This window comes from Acinonyx jubatus, chromosome E2, assembly GCF_027475565.1.
Source record: "Acinonyx jubatus isolate Ajub_Pintada_27869175 chromosome E2, VMU_Ajub_asm_v1.0, whole genome shotgun sequence".
Classification (NCBI taxonomy): Eukaryota; Metazoa; Chordata; class Mammalia; order Carnivora; family Felidae; genus Acinonyx; species Acinonyx jubatus.
Genome location: NC_069396.1, coordinates 14,592,276 through 14,615,752, shown reverse-complemented (window position 1 = coordinate 14,615,752; position 23,477 = coordinate 14,592,276). Strand labels below are relative to the sequence as shown.

The window sequence follows — 23,477 nt, the reverse complement described above, 5'->3', positions numbered from 1 at the left end:
GAGCCACCCAGGCACGCCACTATACAGAAATTTTAAATTTTTATGGAGTTAAATCTCTGAGGCCTCCTTGATAGATTCGAGGTTTGATTTCATGCTTAGGAAGACCTTCTCTACCCCCAAGATCATAAAAGTTTACCTCATTTTCTTTTTAGCACTTTTGTAGATTTGTACTTCCATGTTTTTATCTTTAGTCTATTTGGAATTGATATAGATGGATAGAGAGAGAGAGAGAATCTACATATATAGGTAGATAGATAAATATAGATATACATAATTTTGTGTTTTCCAAGAGGGGTCTCCAGCTGTCCCAACTTGATTTGTTGAACCTCTTTCCCATTACTCTGAAGTGCCAACTCAGTATATATACTGATGTATATATATGTATATACATAAAATATCCCTGGAAGGATACCCCCCAAAACTGGTAACACAGACTGTCATAGAAGAAGAGAACTGGGTCATGGAGGGTCAAGATGGAAGACTAACTTTTCAGTGTATCCTCTTATGAACTGTTTGAAGTTTTCACCATGTGTATGCACTGGTTAATTTTTTTCTTTAACTTAGGGAGATATGATTCACATATATGAACATGAACTTTTAGAATATAGAGCAAAGAGATTTTCCATGCTTCTGTTATTCTAAAGTTAACTCAAATATCATGAACAAAACCAACCCATTATTTCTAAATATCCCAGGACCCTGAGAATAAGGGTGACCATTCAAAGGTGCGTATATATACTTCTTCCTGCATGATTCAAGAGCATCAGGAGACCCTGAAACGACTGTCTGAAGTCTGGCAAAAGGTCTCTGAACAGGATGATCTAATCCAGGAACTTCGAAATAAACTAGCCTGCAGTAATGCTTTGGTAAGTGACTTCTAGAACATTTTTCTGAGACACCAAAAATAATGCCATGAAGAAAGAAAGGAGGGAAAAAGAGTCACCCAAAGTAATCTCTTTCCTCAAGACTCCTCAAATATCTTAATTATACTTGCCCCCACCTTTTGTTCATATTCTCCATGGATGCATCCCCCGAACCCACACTAAGTTCAAGACTCTAAAGAGACTTAAAATCTCTCACACAACAACCTAAGTGTTCATCAATAGGGAGATGGTTGAAGAAATTTTTTTAAAATGGTTAAAGAGATATCCATACTGTAGAGTAATATGCAGCCAAGAAAAAGTATTAAGTAGATCTGTAAGGACTGTGTAGAAGGATGTTTGTGATATATTGTTGAGAAAGGTTACAAAATACTATGAATAGTTCAGTTCCACTTTTGTTTTTTAAATTCTTTGATCATATTATGGAAGTACGTACAGTAAATTGCCCATAGTACCCATTGCCCCCTAGTGGAAGGGAGAGAAGGGAGACTAAATGGAGAGGAGATTTCACTTATTTTTGATGATTTGGGTTTTGTTTGAATTATTTTCAACCAACAAGAACAAAATTTTCATGCTTTTTAAATTTTTTTTTAAGTACATACACATCCACCCACTGCATAAGAAACTTCCTTCTTTAATTCTTGAACTTTGAATCCTGTCCTCTGATACATCAGGTATGTTTTTCCATCACAGTTTTTAAAGAACCTTCTGCCTCATAAACTAGACCACACAGAGGTTCAGGAGGGAGTCCAAAATGTGGCCACTGACAGACTTGAGACAAACAACTGCCTATGCCTTACTGAACCTTGATGTAAGATTGAGAACCTAATTCTTTCTCTGAACTAAGCACACAGGAAGTGTGTGATAACTTGTATACTATTACAATGAACTTAGGCTGAAAAAAGGAACACCCTGCAACATTAGTCTAGTAATAATCACATTCTGTTGATCACCCAGCATGACTGACCTACACTTATACGCAGGTTCTGGAGCGTGAAGAGGCTTTGATAAAATTACAAGCAGATTTTGCTTCCTATACAGCCACACACAGACATCCTCCTAGCTCCTCAGAAGATTGTGAAGACATTAAAAAGGTAGGCGAACTTTTGCTTATTTGTGCCTGGGGTGTCGAGTGGAGTTGAGTTTGATTCTGGGTTTTCTTGCTTATTTTTCATTTCTATATTTGTGTGACCTTGGTTGGCCCTGTCACAAAGATACTGTATGCAATGTATGCCAAGTCCCAACGAATGTGTCTGGCAGTATTCAATTTTGTGGCTGAATTTTGGAATTGCACCTGCTTCTTAACCCCCTTTCAACAGTCCTCCTAAATAAGACAGAGACTCCTCTTGGCTTGCTAGGTTCAAAAGGACCATCCAGCTTTCTAGTTTCTGGTTGGAGTCGAAGAGCACCAAATTTAGGGAAGCTTATCTATTCACAATCAGTCCTTTTTTTCAAAAACTCATTATTTTCAAAATTCAAAGCCATCTCAAAAATTGTTTCTAACAGTGAATAAGCATTTAAACCATGTAAACAAATAGCAAGATTTGACCAACTAGTAGCCAAAACTAGGTTCAGTGCTCTCCTAGGTGAGATCTTTTTTTTTAAGTTACTTTTTTTTTTTGATGTTTATTTATTTTGAGAGAGAGAGAGAGAGATAGCGAGGGAAGGGCAGAGAGAGAGGGAGAGAGAGAATCCCAAGCAGGCTCTGCACTGTTAGACCAGACATGTCATGACCTGAGCCAAAACCCGAGAGTCAGATGTTTAACCAACTGAGCCGCCCAGGTGCCCCTTAAGTTTTTATTTTCATTCCGGTTAGTTAACACACAACATTATATTAATTTCAAGTATTCAATACAGTGATTCAATAATTCTGTACATCAGTTGGTGCTTATCATGACAAGTGCACTCCTTAATCCCCATCACCTATTTATTAACCCACTCCCTCACCCACCTCCCTTCTTCAGTTTGTACTCTATAATTAACAATCTGTTTTTTGATTCTCTTTATCTCTATCTCTATCTCTTTTCCCCTTTGCTTATTTGTCTTGTTTCTTAAATTCCAAATATGAGTGAAATCATGGCATTTGACTTTCTCTGACCGACATATTTTGCTTAGCATTATACCCTCTCGTTCTATCCATGTCGTTGCAACTGGCAAGATTTCATTCTTTCTTGTGGTTGAATAATATTCCATTGTATATGGAATATACCATATCTTCTTTATCCATTCGTCAGTTGATGGTCATTTGGGCTGTTTCCGTATCTCAGCTAATTGTAAATAATGCTGCTATAAACATAGGAGTGCATGTATCCCTTTGAATTACTCTCCTTGTATTCTTTGGGTAAATACCCAGTAGTGCAATTGCTGGATCATAAGACAGTTCTATTTTTAAGTTTTTCAGGAACCTCAGGGGTGCCTGGGTGGCTCAGTTGGTTAAGCGTCCAGCTTCAGCTGAGCTCCTGATCTCGTGGTTCATGGGTTTGAGCCCCACATCAGGCTCTGTGCTGACAGCCCAGAGCCTGGAGCTAGCTTCAGATTCTGTGTGTGTCTCTGTCTCTGCCCCTCCCCTGCTCAGACACTGTCTCTCTCTCTCTGTCTCAAAAATAAATAAACATTTAAAAATCTAATAAAAAAAAGTTTTTAAGGAACCTCCATACTGTTTTCAACAGTGGCTGCACCAGTTTGCATTTCCTTGGTGAGATCTTAAGCCAGTCATACCTGAACCTGGGATCCAAGGCAAAGGCAGCCACCTGAGGCCATACTGTGGGTAGGCAAAGGCAGGTAGCAGAGAGAGTGAACAACACATATAAGCTCTCCAAGAGTCCTCTACTGGAGGGATGGAGACTCTTCTCTTTCCAGGACTTTCTGACACCAGAAAGTTTAAATGAATGAAGGATCAGTATTGAATTTTGGAGTTCTTCCTTGGACATCTGTCAATATTTATTTTAAAGGTCAGTTCCATATTATTCACGTCCTGACCTACAGCAAGATCTCATAACACTCCTGGGTTGTTTTTTTTTGTCTGAAAAATGTCTTTATTTCTCCCATACTCTTATTTTTTATAATAGCAAAAATACATATAACATTAAATTTGCCATCTTAGTCACATTTAAGTGTACATTTTAGTCATGTTAAGTTATATTCACATTGTGTGCAACAAATCTTTAGAACATTCTCATCTTGCAAAACCAAAACTCTATACCAATGAAACACTAATGCCTTTTTACCACTACATTTTTTAAATTGATGCAGACTTCCCTATGAAACAGACTATACTTTCCACTACCATTTTATGTGTCCTATCCAAAGCTTTCATGTTACCTGGATGTTCTATTAGGAATGGCACTATCCAGGTCCCAGCTGGCCTGGCATAGAGTGAGCCTTTTTGTTTTAAGTTTATTTATTTATTTAGAGAGAGAGAGAGAGAGAGAGAGAGAGCAAAAGAGAGCAGGTTGGGTAGAGGCAGAGAGAGAGAGAGAGAGAATCCCAAGAAGGCTTTGCACTGTTGGCTCAGAGCCTGATCCAGAGCTTGAACTCATAAACCACAAGATTGTGACCTGAGCCCAAGTCAGACACCTAACCAACTGAGCCACTCTGGCACCCCATAGAGTGAGCTTTTGAGCCTCTGCAGTGCCCACACCTGGATCATATGGTGATTACCCTATATTCCTCCAGCTGTCCCCTGCTCTGCCCACCTTCATGCTGCAGTCTCCTCTTCCTGACAACTCTGAAATCACATAACTCTCCCTTGATGTCCAGATGACTAACTGCTCCTCCTCGACCACATCTTCCTACCTTCTCTTAGTTACAGCCTCCTGCTTCGGGGTAAAAAGCCAAAGTCCTTGCGCGAGGACTACAAGCCCCCCATGATGCTACCACCCACTGACCTCTCACCTCATGTCCCCCTACTCTCTCCATCACCTATCCCTCTAACCACATGACCTCCCCATGTTCTCTCCCCAAAGTCTGGTCACAGGCTAGTTCCCCTGTCTGCAGATACCTAGAGACACTACAGCATGGCTCACTCCCTGCTCAGAGACACCTTCTCAGTGGGGCCAACCTGTCCATTCTATTTATAATGACAACCCCATCCCCCCATACACCCCCATTCCCCTCTTGCTGCTCTGTTTCTTCCATAGCACCTATCAACTGTTAACATTGTCTGCAAGTGACTACTTAGGCTCTTTGTCTGTCTCACCCCACTGTAAGGTCAGCTCAATGGCAGCAAGGATTCATGTCTGTGGGGTTTTTTTGTTCCACTGTCCCCAGCACTTAGGATAGTGCCTAGCACATAGTAGGTGCCCCATCAATGACTGTCAATTGTTACAGGGCAGAAGGAGACAGGGCCTAGTACATAGTAGGTGCTCCATCAGTGACTGTTGATTGTTACAGGGCAGAAGGTCTGGAGGCTTTTGTGCACATTCTACATGAGGATGCTAAGTCTGCCACATTTTTTTATTATTTTAATATTTTTAAATTGAGATATAATTGACATACTTTAAAACTCACTGTTTAAAGTATACAGTTCAGTGGTTTAAAAATAGTCACAAGGTTGGGCCACCATCCCCACTAATTCCAGAATATTTGTATCACTCTAAAAAGAAACCCCATATCCACGAGCAGTCCCTCCCCATCCTCCTTCCCTCAGCCCCTGGCACCTACTATTCTTCTCTGTTTCTCTGGATTCACCAGTTCTAGACATTTGGCAACTTAAATGTTTGTTTATTTATTTTGAGACAGAGAGAGAGAGAGAGTGTGTGTGTGTGTGAGAGAGAGAGAGAGAGAGAGAGAGAGCAGGGGGAGGTACAGAGAGGGAGGGAGAAAGAGAATCCCAAGCAGGCTCTGCACTGTCAGCACAAAGCCCAACATGGGGTCAATCCCACAAATGTAAGATCAGGACCTGAATCAGTGGGATGCCTAACCGACTGAGCCACCCAGGTTGCCTGAGAGTCAGCATTTTAGAAAGCACTGTTCCCCCATATCCTCATCCCGCCCTGCTCCTTTCCCATCTGCCCAGATACTGAAGCACTTGCAGGAGCAGAAAGACAGTCAGTGCCTGCACGTGGAGGAGTACCAGAACCTGGTGAAGGACCTGCGCATGGAGCTAGAGACCGTGTCCGAACAGAAGAAGAACATCATGAAGGGTGAGCCAGGGAGCAGTGGGGGCCGGGAGGGAGGCAGAAGGAAGCCGGAGCCCCCCTCTGAGCAAGAAGCACATGCCCCATCCCGCTGTAGACATGATGAAGCTGGAGCTGGACCTGCACGGGCTGCGGGAGGAGACATCCGCCCACATGGAGAGGAGGGATAAGGAGGTCATCATCCTGCAACGGCGGCTGCAAGAGCTACAGATCCAGTTCACTGAGACCCAGAAGCTGGGTTTGAAGAAAGACAAGGTAAGGCAAGAGGAGCCCTCTGGGTAGAGCCACCAGTGGGACAGGTGAGAGGCTGGACCCCGGCCAGAGCAGGCCCTGCAGCTCTGTACCCACGCCCTGTGACAGCCCAGGGACCGTCAACACAGGAGCAGTGAGACTGTGGGGTCCTTAGGCCCAGAGGCAATTCTGAGCACTTCTTTGGGATTTCTCATAGCACATAATAAATAAATAAAATACTTTTGTTTGTACTTGATAGTGGAAAGAAATTCTGGAATGAAATATGGCCTTTTATAGCAACGTGGATGGAACTGGAGAATGTTATGCTAAGTGAAATAAGTCATACAGAGAAAGACAGATACCATATGTTTTCTCTCTTATGTGGATCCTGAGAAACTTAATGGAAGACCATGGGGGAGGGGAAGGAAGAACAAAAATAAAAGTTAGAGAGGGAGGGAGCCAAAGCATAAGAGACTCTTAAAAACTGAGAATAAACTGAGGGTTGATGGGGGGTGGGAGGGAGGGGAGGGTGGGTGACGGGTATTGAGGAGGGCACCTGTTGGGATGAGCACTGGGTGTTGTGTGGAAACCAATTTGACAATAAATTTCATATTTAAAAAAAAAGAAATTCTGTAAGGTAAACTTATTATGAATTTCAAGAAATTTCAATTTATAAAATGACAAATATCTTATGAATATGCAAATCAGGCAGTTTGAAAATACTAATGGAACTATGCCTTGGAAGATCTATAATTGCCAACATAAGTCAAGGTCCTGGAAAAGCCTACGAATGGAAGTAAGGACAGAAAGGTTGTGAAACCAATGCAAGCTTGTGTAGTCAGTGCTATTCCAACTCTAAACTTCCATCAGAGCTAATAGAAATCATCCAACCCCTTGACTGGCTGGTCATTCAAACCTCCCATTTGAAGGTCTAGAGGGGATCCATTAGTCAAAATGGAAATATCAGAGAGATGACCACAAGAGGCAAGGAGTCTGGGTAAACAGCTTTGAGTCATTCATATATTCAGTCAACAAATATTTTTGAGTTCCTGTGGTATGCCAAGCACCATTCTAGGCATTAAGAATATAATAACACAGGGGTGCCTGGGTGGCTCAGCTGGTTAAGCGTCTGACTCAGTTTCAGCTCAGGTCATGATCTCACGTTCCTGGGATTGAGGCCTTTGTCAGTCTCTGCACTGATGGCCTGGAGCCTGCTTGGGATTCTCTCTCTCCCTCTCTCTCTCTGCCCCTTCCATGCTCAAGCTCTTCCCCTCTCTGTCTCTCTCTCTCTCTCTCTCTCTCTCTCTCTCTCAAAATAAATAAGTAAACATTTTTAAAAAGAATATAATAACACATGCAACATCCCTACTCCCCTGGAGGTTACATTCTAATACCAAGAGACAGACGATAAACAAATCACAGAACTCATATATAATATAATGCCAATATCAGGTACTGATAAATTCTTACAACAGCTTTGTGGCTATTTCACACAGGGTGGTCAGGGAAGGCCTCTGTGATAAGGTAACATTTGGGCAGAGATTTGAATGAAGTGAGGGAGCCACCCAGGCAAAGGTCTTAAGGAAGAATATTCCAGGCAGAGGGAGTAGCAAGTGCAAGAGCCCCCTTATACGGCAGTCTGCTTAGAATATTCTAGGAGATAGGCTGAAGGCAAGAGGGGTAGGGGTGCGCCATGAGGTGAGGTCAGACCAGATCATGAGCATCCTGGGAGGTCATTGTGAGGACTTTGGCCTTTTACTAAGTGAATGTGGCTAGCGGAGGGTTTGAGTAGAGGCAGAACGAGATCTGACTTAAACTTTCAGAGACCCCCACCCTCCACCCCTTCCCTGGCTGCTGCGTTGAGAGCAGCCTGAGTTAAGGCAGGAAGCAGAGGTAGGAGACTACTGTGATGTCCACACAAGAGAAGACGGCAGCTGGAGAGGACTCTAGACAATCTCTAACTGGCCTCACCAGGGCACTACTGAGGCCTCTATCAGCATCCACATTTTGCTTTCCTCAGATCCTCCAAGAGAAAGATGAGATGTTGCACGAGCTTGAGAAGGAATTGGCCCAGGTTCAGAACAGCCTCATGAAAAAGGAGATGGAGTTGGAGAAGCAGCAACGAATGACAACAGAACTTGAAATCACCATCCAGGAGGTGAAGCAAGATAAGTCCAAGGCAGAGTGTGGAGCCCTGCAGGCTGAGATCCAGAAGCTGAAGGACTGTCTTGAAGATGCTCAACAGCAACAGAAGCTGATTGGTGAGGCCCCGGCAGGTGGTGTCCCTGTCCCCAGCACGCTTCAAACCCACAGGGCCAGAGCAGTCCCTTTTTTCTCTAACGGGCCACTTTCCTCTCCTTCCTCCACTTTTTCACTCCAAACCTTCAGTGACCTCAGGGTACATCTCCCAGGGATCACAATGCCCTCTCGAGCTCCTGCACGCACCCCTAAGTGGGAAAGTGGACTACTGAGCTCACATGCCCGCCGCCTTCCCAACTGCCTCAGGTGAAGGTCTTCTCCTCTCCCCATCCTGGGGAGGACAGGTCTCCGTATTCTGCTTCAGTGCACTGCTTTCCTCCCCATCTTCTCCAGGACCTTCATCATACAATTTACCTCTCCTCTCCCCGGTTTAGACACATTCTCTCCCCTTTTTTTTTGCCTCCAAACGCATCCTTTCTGTGCAGCCTGCACTGTCAATTGTGTCCTTGCTCCACTGCTGAGACTGCTTTCTCAAAGGTGGCCGATAACTTGTTGCCCTGGGTAAGGGGTTCCTCTTGGGGTGATGAAAAATGATCAGAAATTAGACACTGATTATGGTTGCACACCTTTGAGAGTATTCCAGAAGCCACGGACCTGTATGCTTTAAGGAGTTCAATTTTATGTTATGTGAGTGACATATCAATTTCGGGGGAAGAAAGGGTCCCAAGTGTAGCCTCCTTCCTCCCCTCCTGTAACAGTGTGTGTCTGTGTGTGGTTGGGCTCCCACATTCAACCATTGTTTCCCAGCTTTGGAGACATAACAGGTCCCTTCTTTCACAAACGTCACCATTGTTTCCTCTTTTCCCTCCTTCTCTGGCAGTAGTCACCTGCCCCTTACATTCTGCCCTCCTCCCTCTGCTCTAGTTCTCTGGACAACTCTAGAACCTAGAGCCCCCACCCTGACTTGGCACCTGTGGTCACTCGTTTTGGAGAGCAGCCCGCTCTGGGCTTTAGCCCTCTAATTCTTCATTCCCAAAACTGAAACTGTTCTCTTCTCTGCTTAAAAACAGAAAATCTTCCTTCTTCTTCCAAGTTATATAATTATTTCTGTAGTGATACCATCTTTCTTCCAGTCTCCAAGGCTGAAAAACAGAGACTAGGGTGAGGTTGAAGTTAGAAACAAGAGTAGAAACTTTAGTATATAGGAGCATATTCTGGTGTAGAGAAACTCCGGTAAGCAACGTATTTGAGGTTTCTCCCTTTACACCCAGTGGGGGCAAAGGAATGGACTAAAAAGATATTTGTAGGAAGTTTTTCCCCATTTAATACATTCTAGTTTTCCTAAAATAGTCTTTTCTTTATGTCAGGTCCCTGCTCAAGAACCCACTAAATTAACTCTGAACATTCTCTCTGGCTTTCCAAGTCCTCCAAAGCCCTCTCTTGTCCATGTACCTGCTCAGCTGTCTCCCGGCACCCCTTCCCACTTTTCTTTCCAATCAAACCAGTCTCTTCCCATCCTCTTCCCACATGCCTCCCCTGTTCCCTTCCCATGTGTTTGCTCTAACAATCCCCTCCTCTGGAATCCCTTTCCTCCTCCTTATTCTCAGGCTCAGCGCAACCTCTATTCCTCCATAAGTCCATCCCCACCAATCTTGCTTCACAGGAGTTCACAGTGAGTGCACGCTTACTGTGTCCTCTATGTCATGTGGGCCAGTCTGTCTCCCTGACTAGACTCTAAACTCCATTAGGGTCAGGATTTGTCCATAATGACAGGATGAGTCACATAAGAGATACCAAGCAGTTTATATTGATTTGTTGAACTTTAGTCCAGAAGCAGGCCATGGCTGGGGGATAGCTGAAGACAGATAATTTAGCAGAGTTCCTTAGGAGTGATAATGAAATGGAGAGAAATGAGGGCAGGTTGGAAATTGAGGTAGGGCACAAAATGAAGGAACAGATTGGTCTTATTTGGGAGTCTGGTCTTCATGCACGCTCCCTCCTCACATGCACATGTGCCTGGCTTGTCCCCTGTGTTCTGCAGCTCAGCAAGCAGCCCAGTATAAAGAAGAGGCCCTTCTGGCAAAGAGTAACCTAGAGGATTCCCAGAGGAAACTGCAAAGCTACCTATTCATGGAGAAGCAGAAGACGGAGACCATCCAGGAGCTGCAGAGAGAACTTCAGAAGCTGCAGAAGGATTCCTTGATGGCCGGAGAGGAACTCGCACCCAACAGGTACCACCACGCCACCTCTAGAGAAAGGCTCTGTCCGTTGCGAGCCAGCCGGGACACCGCGGCAGCTGCCCGGGAGTGGGCCAGCAAGCCCCGTGCAGGTGGCTCATGATCCGCCAACATAGACACTGAGTCTGTCCTCCTGTTGTTGCCATGTTGCTTTAGGAAACGGATAGAGGAGCTGACGTCAGAACTCTCTGAGGCCCGGAGGAAGCTTGAACATTCAGAGAAGGAAAAGAGGCAGTTTCAGAAGACAACAGCTGAGCAGGACGCGAAGCTGACTGACCTGCTAGATCGTCTAAAACTCCTTCAACACCAGGTATTAAGGGCAAGCAGTCTGCCAGCTCAAGCATTTGCTCTGCTCCAGATTAAATATATTAGTCTTTATTTGGGAAGATGCCACCACCAATCCATTCAAACTCATTGTCCAGAGTTTGTGTTAGAAAGCTAAGCCAGCCTGTCAGCTCTAGTTTCCATGACCAATAATAAGCATTTTCAAGGGCTAAGCTTAAAAACAGTCAGAGGACAATGTTGGTTTTTTTTTTTATAGGATTCAAAAGCCATCCTTGTCATTTTATTTTTTTTTTTAATTTTTTTTCAACATTTATTTATTTTTGGGACAGAGAGAGACAGAGCATGAACAGGGGAGGGGCAGAGAGAGAGGGAGAGACAGAATCGGAAACAGGCTCCAGGCTCTGAGCCATCAGCCCAGAGCCTGACGCGGGGCTCGAACTCACGGACCGCGAGATCGTGACCTGGCTGACGTCGGACGCTCAACCGACTGCGCCACCCAGGCGCCCCATTGTCAGTCATTTTAAAGTCTTTGATCTCTGAATTATTCTTTCTGTGATTTTCTAAGATTTTTTTTAAAAACTTTATTCAAAGAGGTTTTTATGTGGAAAGATTTAGTAAGTGGGAGAGAAGGCTGATGCTGTGGGAACTGGATCTATAAATAAAATAAGTTGGTATATCTAATCGAACAAAAAAAATTGCTGAACATCAGAGGAATCTGTTATTATCTATGCTAAATAACCAAGGAGTTGCCCTCATGTTTATTTCAGCCATTCCCTTTATACAATTGTCAGGGGAAGGGGGTTTTGTTTTGTTTTGTTTTTTGTTTTGTTTCAAAAGCGTAGAGCCTTAAGACTGTCTTTCAGGCCAGTCTCTTTACTTCTCAGCATAGGGAGCAAGCCTCCGCCAAAAGCAATCTAGAAGAGGAGCTTCAGGAGGTAACAAGATTACTGGAGGAGAAACGGGAGCAGTTGAAAAAGAGCAAAGAACAGGAGAAGTTGCTGGAGCAAGAGCTGGAGACATTCCGACAAGAGGAAAAAAGGAAAGAAAAGATGGTGAGAAGGAGAACCCAAGAAGAGCTGGGTCATGAATCCGGGCAAGACTTGAGCCCCACTGAGCCTAGTAGGATACAGAGGCCATTGGGACTCAAATCTCAGGAGAGAAGGGGGGGGGGGGGGAGGTGAGAAAGGCAAGTGAGGAGGAGACAGAAGGCCTAAGAGAAGGCAGGCTGCAGGATGGAGCTACAGGCTGGGAAGGGGGAGCAGGCTTCTAAAGGAATCTGAGGTAACACCTCTTTTCTGGGCTTTGTTCTCTAATGGGGGAGCAGACAAAGGAAAATCTGAGAATATTGGAGGAGGAAAATGAGAATGTCAAAGCACAGTTAATGCAATATTCCACACAACTGGATTCCTCTCTCAGCAAACAAAACGCCTCCCAGCAAATGATCCAAAAGCTAAATAATGAGGTGAGTTGGCAGAAACCCAGAAAGTTAAATGCTGTGACCCTTGACCTGAAATCGGACCTGTCTCTCCTGCACCACGGAAACACAGCTAAAGGCCCAGCCCACGTGCATCATCCGTGGTGCCTGTAGCGCCACTTCTCTCCTTGAAGTCGTAACCCTTACACACCCATTTGCTCAGCCAAAGAAATGTTTCTTCCACATGTGGAAGGTCTTATTTAATATCTGCTGGAGCTCCCAAACTACCTGGGCTTTGGCAACAAGTATTCCACTACAGCATTTCAGACCGGAGTTGGGTGAGTCCATGGCTTGGAGCGCTTTGCTAGGGTACACTTCCAAAAATAGTGCCAAAGCTCAAAAAGGGGATGGAAAGAGAGACAGTTCTTTATCATCACACAAATGAAGAGGAAAGAAAAATGTAAATGGTACCTAACGTATGCAAGGTACTGTGCTTGACATCAGGCATCATTTATTGACTGTCTATTTAAGTCCTTCACATGCCTTCCATCTGCTTTACTCCCCGCAACATATAGATTTCTATGATCCTCATTTTACAGAGGAAAGAAAGTCTGAGGCTCAAAGTAACTGATTACTAAGTGATGAACTGGACCAGTATTTGAACCTGGATCATCTAGCTCCAACACTAACCTCTTTCCCCTTCATCATGAATGTCAATACTTTCCCCCAACTGAATATATTTCATCTTTCTGCAAGAAACAAATACAGCGTCTTGATAGGTGGTCTCTCGGGTTGCAAATGAAAGACCAAGCAGCCGTCATTCCTTTATAATTTAAGAAGAAAAAATGTTAACCTTAAAAGACTATGGACTATGCAAAGTATAAGAATAGCACTGCCTAGTGGCGCCTGGGTGGCTCAGTCAGTTAAGCGTCTGACTTCAGCTCAGGTCATGATCTCTCTGTTCATGAGTTCGAGCCCCACATCAGGCTCTGTGCTAACAACGCAGAGCCTGGAACCTACTTCGGATTCTGTGTCTCCCTCTCTCTCTGCCCTCCCCCACTCACACTCTGTCTCTCTCTCTCTCTTAAAAATAAATAAACATTTAAAAAATAATTTAAAAAAGTAATAGCACTGCCCAATAGAACTTTCTGTGATGATGGAAACATTCTATATTAGAGCTCTCTTGTATACTGTATCTACTAGCCACATGTGGCTGTTGAGTGCTTGGAATATGGATTAGTATGACTAAGGAACTGAATTTTTTTTAATTGTTTGAATGCTTATTTATTTTTGAAAGAGAGAGACAGACAGACAGAACAGGGAAGGGCAGAGAGAGATGGAGACACAGAATCTGAAGCAGGCACCAGGCTCCGAGCTATCAGCACAGAGCCTGACACACGGCTGGAACCCACAAACTGCAAGATAATGACCTGAGCTGAAGTCAGTCGCTCAACCAACTGAGCCATCCAGGCGCCCCAGGAACTGAATTTTTAATTTTAATATTAACTAATTTTAGTTTTATTTAAATGTAACTAGCCTCATGTGGCTAGTGGCTACCATATTAGACAACACAGAGGCTGACGTTTCTGGAGTTTTGTCCTCCAGAGATATAAATCTCTCCTTTGCTGTGGTCCAGAGTTGATCTTTGAATTACTGAGATCCCTAAGGAACCTCCCTAAATATAAGGGGTATTACCTAAATATTTAATATGCACCTGTTAATCACGTTTGCCAAAAGAAAGATAGCCATTAGAAGTAAAAAGTATTAATTTCAGAATTCCTTTGATGGAAACCAGGAGGCTAGAGGGGTTTTTTTGGTGTGTAAGCATGTTCAACTTTTTAAAAGCATACCTCACATATAGTAGACGTATTATCAAGTGAAACAGTCATTAGAAAGAGGTTTAGTTTCACATTCTAAAATGCATTTTCTTTCATCAGCACTCCATGTCTTAATTTTGAAATTTCCCATCTGAAAGCAATAGGTCCTGAGATTTTTTTTTCATCTCTTTGATTCTAGGACATTTTTCCACCATATTTTATAATTAATTACTGTTAATAAGAAAGCTAATTTTATATATTTATTATGTATTTGGACATTTTACTGAACTCACTTCTAAGCAGTAATAATTTTTCAGTTGTTTCTCATGGATTTTTTAGGTGGGTGGTTATGTCATTTGCAAGCAACAACAATTCTCTAAACTTTTGTAATATTTATTCTTTTTTTTTTCCTTATTGCCTTAGATAGTACCTATAATTTAGTGCTCAACAGTAGGATCATTTTCTTGCTTTGAACATTAATGGAACCCATCTGTTTCAGTATGATGTTCTTTATAATGTGGTGAATGAAATTAATTAATTGATCCTAATTTGGGCCCATCATTACATTCCTAGTATGAGTCCTAACTGTGTGTCATGTATTACTCTTTTAATACAATACTTGGACTATTCTAGGAAGTAAAATAAGGCCAGTATGATGGAAGTGTAGTAATTGAGGAGGATATTGGTATAGGATGAAAGTAGAAACATAGTTAGGGGTGGACATTATGGTCTCTATTAAGCAATTTGGGGTTTTATTATTAGAGCAATGAAAGGACATTGATGACATTTCCTCAGAAGAGCAGGTAAGGTGATTTGATCTAAGTTTTCAAAACATAACTGTGACTAATGTGTGGAAATGGATTGCAGAGAGGAGTAGGTATGGAAGTGAGGAGGCTATTGCCATTCAAGCTAGGGTTTTAGCAAATTCATGATGTGTTTTGGCAGCAAAATTAACCAGACTAACAATGGACTGAATGTGACAAGAGAGGAATCAGGATGACTTAGTGGAACTCACCTGTAAAACCTTCCGGGCCTAATGTCTTTAGCCAGGGAGAGAGTATATCTTTATGAGAACTCTTATCAAAACTCCTTGATTCTATAATTTATGTATAACTACATATATGTCTCCAGTACCTTTCTCCAAGCTAAACCACTGATGTTAGAGAAATTTAAAATAGAGCCTCCAAACTCCAGTGGACTTTTAGTTCTTAACAGCCTTCCCAACTTACCCCTTTCTCCTTAAAACAGCATATCTCTCCTTTGTCCCCCAGACTTGCCTATGGTTTTGCCACAGCTTGTTTGTCCTGGATTGCAATTCTCTTTCATTCCCAAATAAACCCATCTTTTGCTGGTAAAATTTTAAAAAATAAATAAAGCAATAAATAAATAAATAATATAAATAATAAATAATACATATTTATTACATATAAATAAATAATACAAAATTAATTTAATTAAGCTTCTATTTTAGCTTCTAGCATCATTGTGATTTATGTCCCACCCTTCTTTTCAATATCTCACCTCTGTGGTTACACATCTTGATTTGGCCACCATTTATTGAAAACTTACAATGAATCACATACAGTGATTCCCCTGGTTTACTGGGGAGACCCAGATGACTTCATGTTTTCAGAAGTCCCCAAAAAAGATGCACTTCTTTTTCCAGAAGACCAAATTATTCTATCTTTAGAAATGGTTTCACTCCCAGGACATGTAAATATAGGGTCAGAAGTGCAATCTAACACTTCTCATCTCACTAATTCCTAGAGTCAAAGATACTCAAAATTCCATCTGAAACAATAATAAACTTCAAGCCCTGAGCAGCTACTGAAGAAAACTCAACAGAGTGTGTTTCTGTGTATATGGCCACATAGAAGATGTGGGTGTATTGAAATACTAAAGAACAGATAAAATACCAAAGAACAGAAGTTGGGCATGTGAATTTCTAAGGTCTCTCTCCTACTTCTGGACTTGGAAGTAGATCTCTGCCCTGTACTTAGAAATATTTAATAAGATGGCTAGTTACTTAGCATGTTCATGATCATACAGCTATATAGTAATGTATACCTTACTAAGCCCTTTTTACCTACATAATCTCATTTGATCATCACCAAAACTCTACAAAACCATTGAAAGTATCCTGGTTTGCAGAAGAGGAAACTGAGGCTAAGAGAGATTAAGTAAATGACAGAACCTGGACCTCTAACTCCAGATCTTAATTCCTTTTAGCTTTGGCATGAATACTAAGTTTACAACAAGGACTTTGGTTTTTTGTTTTGTTTTGTTTTGTTTTTCAATGTTTTGGGACAGAGAGAGACAGAGCATGAACAGGGGACGGGCAGAGAGAAAGGGAGACACAGAATCGGAAACAGGCTCCAGGCTCCGAGCCATCAGCCCAGAGCCTGACGCGGGGCTCGAACTCACGGACCGCAAGATCGTGACCTGGCTGAAGTCGGACGCTTAACCGACTGCACCACCCAGGCGCCCCAAGGACTTTGGTTTTTAAACACACTTCTACCATAACTATATGTTCAGTGTATCCCTAATTCCAAACATTGCTATGTATAATATTACATTCAATCAAAAAAATTATTTAGTATTTACTGAGCACATATTATGTGCCATGCCCTGAGCTATATAGGCAGTGGTGATACAGCAGTGAAGGAAGCACACACAGTCCCACTCTCATGGTGTATCAAGTCTAGTGGATTATGTCAGGAACTAAGAAAGGCACAAAATGTACAAATGAAATGTTGTATCATGTCTCTTAACCTAGAATTGAGTTCCAGCTCTTTATCAAAGGCTACAGAGTCTGTGAAAGGGACTATTCATGTGCTTGATACATCATGGTCCAGTACTGCCAGTACTCTTTGTATCTGGGGGACTTGCTAACTTAGAAGGGGAGTGTCAGGGGAGGGGTGAAGAAGAGCCTGGAAAGGCAGCTGTTCCTTTTATAACAGTGAGAGGAGGGTGTAGGCCTTATCACAGACTGCTCTGCAGGCTAGTGCAGAGAGAAGAGAGACCAGCTCTTATCCATTTCCTACAGACAGAGAATGCCTCTACTGGCATAAATCTTGACAGTGATATTTCCCCTCCCTAAAGCTAGTCCTTCAGAAGGAGGCCTTAGAGAGTCTGCAGGTCCAGCTGGACAAGACTGTGCAGAAAGAGAAGCAATATCTCCAGACCATGGTCAGTAAAGAAGCCTATGAGGAATTATCCAGAAAGTCACTCGCCTGCCAAGATGACCTGACACAAGCTCTGGAGAAGGTAAGCCATACCCTCTCATCTCCAGGACTGTTTTGGGCAAAGAAACATCTGAGTAGCATGAGAGATGTAAGAGTCAATCCCCTGCGTGACTGGCTGCCACCAGGACCATCTGCAAACCCTTGCACAAGCTGCGATATCCTTCCAGAGAAGGCCTGCTTCCTCTTAATGAGGCTTCTTTTGAGGGGAGGAAGGGGAGACAAAGATGGAGGCCAAATCCAATCAGTCTTTCTGGCCACAAGTGACCCAGGGGCGAGGTTTTCCCAAAACCTAGATTGTCTGGGTAATTTGTGCCCCACTCAGTACCAATCATGCCTAGCTGATCAGTTCATAGAATTGGAAAAAGAGGAAACAGGAAGAAAGGGAGGATGTAGAAAACCAACCATTGTCACTTCCCACCCCTCTCTGGGACCCTAGGCAAGTGACTGGGTGTCTCTGCCACCCTGAACAGAGAGGATGGGGAGGGACTGGAATGCTTCTCCATTCAGCACCCAACAGAAAGGGCTAAATGGCTTTGACAGCCATTCTCATCCCCTTTGTCTTTGTGGAAGCTCAATCATGCGACCTCGGAGACCAAGAGCCTGCACCGAAGCTTGGCACAAGCCCAAGAGAGGAAAGTTCAGCTGGAAGATGAAATCATTGCTTATGAGGAAAGGATGAAAAAGCTCAACGTGGAATTAAGAAAACTGCAGGGGTTCCATGAGCAGAGCGAGCTAGAGGTAGGAAGCAGTCAGGAGCTCAGGCTGCCTTCCTGTTCCAGGTCTCCAAGGTCTCCTCTTGCCCCTCGAACTCTTTAGCACTGAGCCATTCCCCTCCGCTGACCGGTTCCCTCCCTCCACTTGGCTGGCCCAGCGAGCCTCAGGCAGAGGAGGCAACGGTCAGAGCGGGGGCGCCCTCTGCTGGTACTGGAAGTAAACTGCCCCCCTGAGGAGTCCCCAAAGCTGAGAAAGCTCTCTTAGGCCTTGTCATGGGTGCTCTGGGGTCAGGGCCGCAAGCCAGGGTCTCCCTTCTCACTTTGCGCCCCTGAGCAGGTGCATGCCTTCGACAAGAAGCTGGAGGAGATGAGCAACCAGGTGCTGCAGTGGCAGAAGCAGCACCAGAGTGACCTCAAGATGCTGGCAGCTAAAGAGGAGCAGCTTAGGGCCTTCCAGGAGGAAATGGCCGCCCTGAAGGAGAACCTCCTGGCAGACGAGAAAGAGGTGGGTACTCCTCAGCTTCTGACACCTCCTCCCAGACCCTCCCAACACATCCACGACCACCAGGATACCAAACAGCCCTTGTGGGGATGGGGGCACCTAAGAGCTAGGCAAGGACACCCCCAGCCCACACTCTATTCAGTGTGAAGCAGGGTCTCAATGTTCTAAGTCCCATGGCAGTTGTCTCAACCCAACTGTCTTCCTGTGCCTTTGTTGACAGCGATATTGAGCAGAACAAAGGCCTATTCCAGGGAAGAGAGTGCCATCTCCTTGTCAGGTATACCACCTGCCCTGACTTAGATAACCCACAGGGCAGTCCCCCTCCAGAGCCCATCCTGACACTTTCACCTACCCTGTAGTAGAATCTGCTAAGAGATCTTTGGGCATGCCCTATGCCCTGGTCCCTGAGCAGTGAAGTGCATGGTAGGAGGCCACAGGATATCTCAGGGTAGCCACAGGGCCTTAGCTTGCATTAAAAAAAAGGGCATCCATTCCTCAAGATATTTGTTTTTCCATCTGTTAAAAAAAAAAAAAAGCGGCTTAATGTATTGCTTTTGTAGAACAAACTGTTTTAATTCCTTTGCCCAAAAATCATTATTGTAAGCATACATGTGTCCTTTGTCTCTACTGTAAATGGTGCCCTGGCAGAGATGTCACCTTGTGTGCCTGTACTGCTGGAGGCAGAGGTTCTGCTGTGGCAGTCCCAACTCTGGCCTAGGGGTTGGATGGCAGAATCAATGTTTCTTCTTCCAGGAAGAGAGAAGAGGCCTGATTTAGAAGTAAGGAGATGACAGGCCTATGCTCCGACCCCTAACCATCTCCTTTTCTTCTTGTACCAAAGCCCTGTTGTGTGCCCCAGAGGTCTGCACCTAAAGATACTACCTGTAGGCTGCACCAAGAGAATGATCAGATTATGTCCAACATGGAGCAATGGGCAAAAGAGCAGAAGTAAGTAAGGGAGAAAAAAGTAAGGCAGGGTTCCAGGGCCTGGGCTGAGCTGAGAACCTGCACACACACTGCCCTCTGGGGACATGGATCCAGTATCAGCCCACATTCAGAGGCTGGGAATAAGATGGAGGGGCCTCAACTAGTCAGTCAGAATCAGAAAGATCTGCTGACTTAGAAACAGAGCAGCTCCAAGATAAAAGAGATGCTTTGCTGTGGGTCATAGTCCCTCTTCCCAACCTGGAATCTGGCTTCGCTGCCTGAATCCCTTGACATCACCTGAGATCATGGTGATCTTGCATGGGAGTTTGAGAATGGAGGGTCCCCTTAATTGCCAGGTGCTAAGGAGGCTCTAGCTCTGGGGACTGGGTAATGAACAGGGTCTAGGGTTCAGCAGACACCTTACTGAAAACACCAACAACCCATCCATCCAGCTCACGCCCTTCTACATGGAGGTCTGGGAACTGTTTCTCTTTTGGATTTTATTACAGGATCGCCAACGAGAAACTAGGAAACAGGCTCCGTGAACAGGTCAAATACATTGCCAAGCTAACTGGAGAAAAAGAGTAAGTCATCCCACACCACCCAGGCTGCTGCTTGAGCCCCAAGGAGAAGGGTCAGGCACGAGCCAGGGCTGGCTTTTCCATTAGATACATGCATCTGACCTCAGGAAAGAGTTGGGGCTTTGGAAAGATTCTGAGTAGTGAATCCACATTTATGTGACCTTGGGCACATCACTACCTCTTTGGGCCTTTGTTCCCTCACCAACAATACAGGAAGGGGTTAATGGTCCCTATGCCCCTTCTCACTGTTACCTTCTGCGATTATCAGAGGTCAAAAATTCTAAGAAGGAAACATGAACTGAAAGTTAGACACTACTAGTTAGGGTAGAGACAAAGCTGCTGTAACAAAGAGACCTCTGAATGAAAGAATGTAGAACATGGAAGGAACATCCCTAGGAAGTGAACAGTCCAGGGTGGTGGGGTTCCTCTGTCTCACATGGTCATTTGGGAATGGAGGTTCCTTCTACTTGCTGCTCCAACCTCCCCTGTGGCCTTATTTCACCCTCCTGGTCAAAGCTGGGTCAGCAGAGTGCAGTGTAGGAGGAGTGTTGGAAGTCTGGGAACAGAAGTGAACATATGGACGTCTAAAACCAAGACTTTGGAGATGGTACAGGTAACAGGTCATGATAAGCTCTAGGGCAATGTTTCTCAACCCTTTGTCAGGGAACACTTAGAAAATAACCACATTTGTTTGGCACAGTGGAAGGATTTGGGATGGGTTGTTTATGATAAAGTTGACCAACCAGTGGCTGCCCCAAGAGCTGGGGGTGTCCATATCTCAGCCCCAGTTGGAAAGCTCTGAGCTGTGACCTTAGGAGGGTGGCTGAGTTTAAGGAGAAGGTAAGATCATTGGACAGAAGTCAAGCAACTGAGAGGCCAGGACTTAGACAGAAAGTGCAGGATGTTGAAGACACTTGGGAATGCTGAAAGAAGTGGACCAAAGAGAGTAGCAGAGAGCCAGGGAATGAGGGCATGGTGAGGACCCCTCCTCCAGGCCCAGTGGCATATGGAGTATGGCAATGACATGTGGGGCTCCAAGGGAATAAGTGTCTTGGACACCAGCCAGGTTTATAGAGAGCAAGAGGACAAACCACAGTCCCAGAGAAGTTGGGAATGAATTCTTTGATTTCTTCTAGAAAAGACCATGAAATTTTTCACTAGGACAAAAGCATTTTCTGAAAGGGATTAACTGAAAGAAAAATTGTAAGAATCTGAAGGTAACAGAAAAAAGCATTTCATCCTTTTTCTTATATTGTGCCCAGTTCCAGGAAGTTCTGTTTCACAAAGAACTCATTCTTAAGTGAACCCATTTGAAGGAAAACCATCTTCTAATAATAATAATAATGCAAATACTATTTGTCAGTTTCCTGTGTAAGACACTGATCTAAGTGATTCATATGTATTAATTTATTTAATCTTCATAAGAAACCATGAGTTCAGTACCATTAAAATCATAAAACCGTAAAAAACTGTCATGGGGGAAGAAAGAGAGGAACCCAAAGGCTAAATAACTCATGAATAGTAAATGGCAGAGCCAGAATTCCAACTCAGGAAGTCTAGTTCCAGAGCCCACTGTCACCCACTGCCCTGAGCATTGGTTTAGAGAAATATGACCATTTATTGAGCCACAGGAGATATGCTAAGTTCTTTCACCTCACCTACATTGCTGCCACCATTTCCTCATCTGTAAAATGGGGATAAGTTACTTGTCCAAGCTCTCAACAGAGCTGGGATCCCCTGTGCTCTCAACCTTCCAGCAAAGGAAGGCAAAAGAACCTGGACTTTGGCATCAGAACTGGATGAGAGTGTTTCCCAGGTATGGCCAGCCGGGACAGCCCAAGCACATGTGATTGTTCATAATAGCCTTCTGGCTCTTCAAATCCAATTTCTATCATTTGTCAAACTGGATCTTTCTATGAAGCACAGAAGGCAGATCAGACTTAATTATCCCCATCTGACAGATAGGAAAACAGGCCCTGAGCTGACATGACACAGTGGCTCGGGAGCTGAAGCAGACTGAACATCCTCTGTCCTTTCCTCAGCCACCTCCACAATGTAATGGTCCATCTGCAGCAAGAAAACAAGAAACTGAAGACTGAGATAGAGGAGAAGAAGGTGAAAACCGGGCACCCAAGGCTATACACCAAAGCCCTATGCCCGAGCAAAACGGAGCCCATACCAAAGGGAAAAGTGTGTGCCACCTTGGGCTGGAGGGGGATGTCCCAGGACATGAACCAAAGAATGGACATCACCAAGTTTGTCGGGATACCCCACTGTTCAGGTATTCTGCCATTTATCTTTTGCTACTTATATGATATCATCTCACTTAGTCCCATGGTTCAAAAAAAAAAAAAAATAGCAACAGCCTGATGCTATTTTTCAAGAGATCACTGCATTGGGAATTCAAAGTGGGAGCTGGGGGACAGATCTTTTGCTCAGCTACTCTAGACCAAAGATAATTGTTTCCTCATCTGTAGAGAGAAGAGGTGAGTGAATTAAGGCTCGTTCTGATCTAAGACTCTTTGATGATACCCAAGTGCATCATATGTCAGACCCATCCCTCTCCCTGACCCAGTCCCTTTTGGGAAGTGTAGGGACAAGGAAGGAACAGGCAGAATAGACATCTTCCTCCCATAATATGTTCGGAAAACCCCAAAAGAGCACCCCAGTCCCCTGTTCAGCCTGGGTCCACGGCTACCTTTTCTGTCACCTATAGACTCCATATTACCCCCAAGGGAAGAAGTCACCCCACAGCTGAGATGCCTGGCCATGAGGCCAGTCCTTGAGGAATCACCTCATTAATTTCTCCTCAAATCAAGACTATCATTTCCTCCCTGTTCCCTCAGGTTCCTCATATTGCTAGAATCAGCGCCTTTGCCCTGAGCATCATTTCCACGCACGTTTTTCAGAGGACAGTGATTTCCCACCCCTCTCTCTTGGATCAGCTCTTATGGGAATGCCTCAAGGTCCCAGCCTATTTTGCAAGATGCAAACATTTTATTGAGTTTTGTCCACTTTCTGCAGTGGAGTGAGCATTGGAACCGTACTACCATCTCCAGACCCAAACTCTAAAATAAAAACATGAGCATAGCAGTGTCAGTGAGCTCTCGGCGTCTTGCAGACATCTCTGCCCCCTCAAACCCCCAGCAACATGTTCATCCTGTTTTCTTAGTATTCTAAAAGATACAGTCTCTCTCACATATATGGGGAAGCTCTAACTCCCAAAGCAAGCTTCTGGATTACCTGTATTAGTTTTTAAAACAACAAGAGATAATTAACTCCTTCTTTATTTCCATCTGTCTGCAAT

At 44.0% G+C, this 23,477-nt stretch overlaps 1 protein-coding gene across 8 annotated transcripts in view; it reads left to right on the top strand.

Annotated features, from left to right (window-relative positions):
* PMFBP1 (polyamine modulated factor 1 binding protein 1) overlaps nucleotides 1-23,477 on the top strand; it is a 51,373-nt gene that overhangs the window by 22,556 nt on the left and 5,340 nt on the right. For 4 of the 8 annotated variants that reach the window (XM_015087776.3, XM_053211192.1, XM_053211191.1 and 1 more), the window contains 15 exons: nucleotides 696-866; nucleotides 1,865-1,975; nucleotides 5,899-6,025; nucleotides 6,117-6,274; nucleotides 8,271-8,511; nucleotides 10,491-10,680; nucleotides 10,843-10,996; nucleotides 11,856-12,023; nucleotides 12,296-12,433; nucleotides 17,305-17,469; nucleotides 18,018-18,185; nucleotides 18,498-18,665; nucleotides 19,504-19,610; nucleotides 20,099-20,173; nucleotides 22,213-22,451. In XM_015087776.3, the coding sequence (XP_014943262.1) occupies nucleotides 696-866; nucleotides 1,865-1,975; nucleotides 5,899-6,025; nucleotides 6,117-6,274; nucleotides 8,271-8,511; nucleotides 10,491-10,680; nucleotides 10,843-10,996; nucleotides 11,856-12,023; nucleotides 12,296-12,433; nucleotides 17,305-17,469; nucleotides 18,018-18,185; nucleotides 18,498-18,665; nucleotides 19,504-19,610; nucleotides 20,099-20,173; nucleotides 22,213-22,451 (2,380 nt within the window). Of the gene's footprint in view, nucleotides 1-695; nucleotides 867-1,864; nucleotides 1,976-5,898; nucleotides 6,026-6,116; nucleotides 6,275-8,270; nucleotides 8,512-10,490; nucleotides 10,681-10,842; nucleotides 10,997-11,855; nucleotides 12,024-12,295; nucleotides 12,434-17,304; nucleotides 17,470-18,017; nucleotides 18,186-18,497; nucleotides 18,666-19,503; nucleotides 19,611-20,098; nucleotides 20,174-22,212; nucleotides 22,453-23,016 lie in introns of those variants that run through there. The other 4 variants (XM_015087701.3, XM_053211195.1, XM_027076115.2 and 1 more) reach the window with 4 other exon arrangements.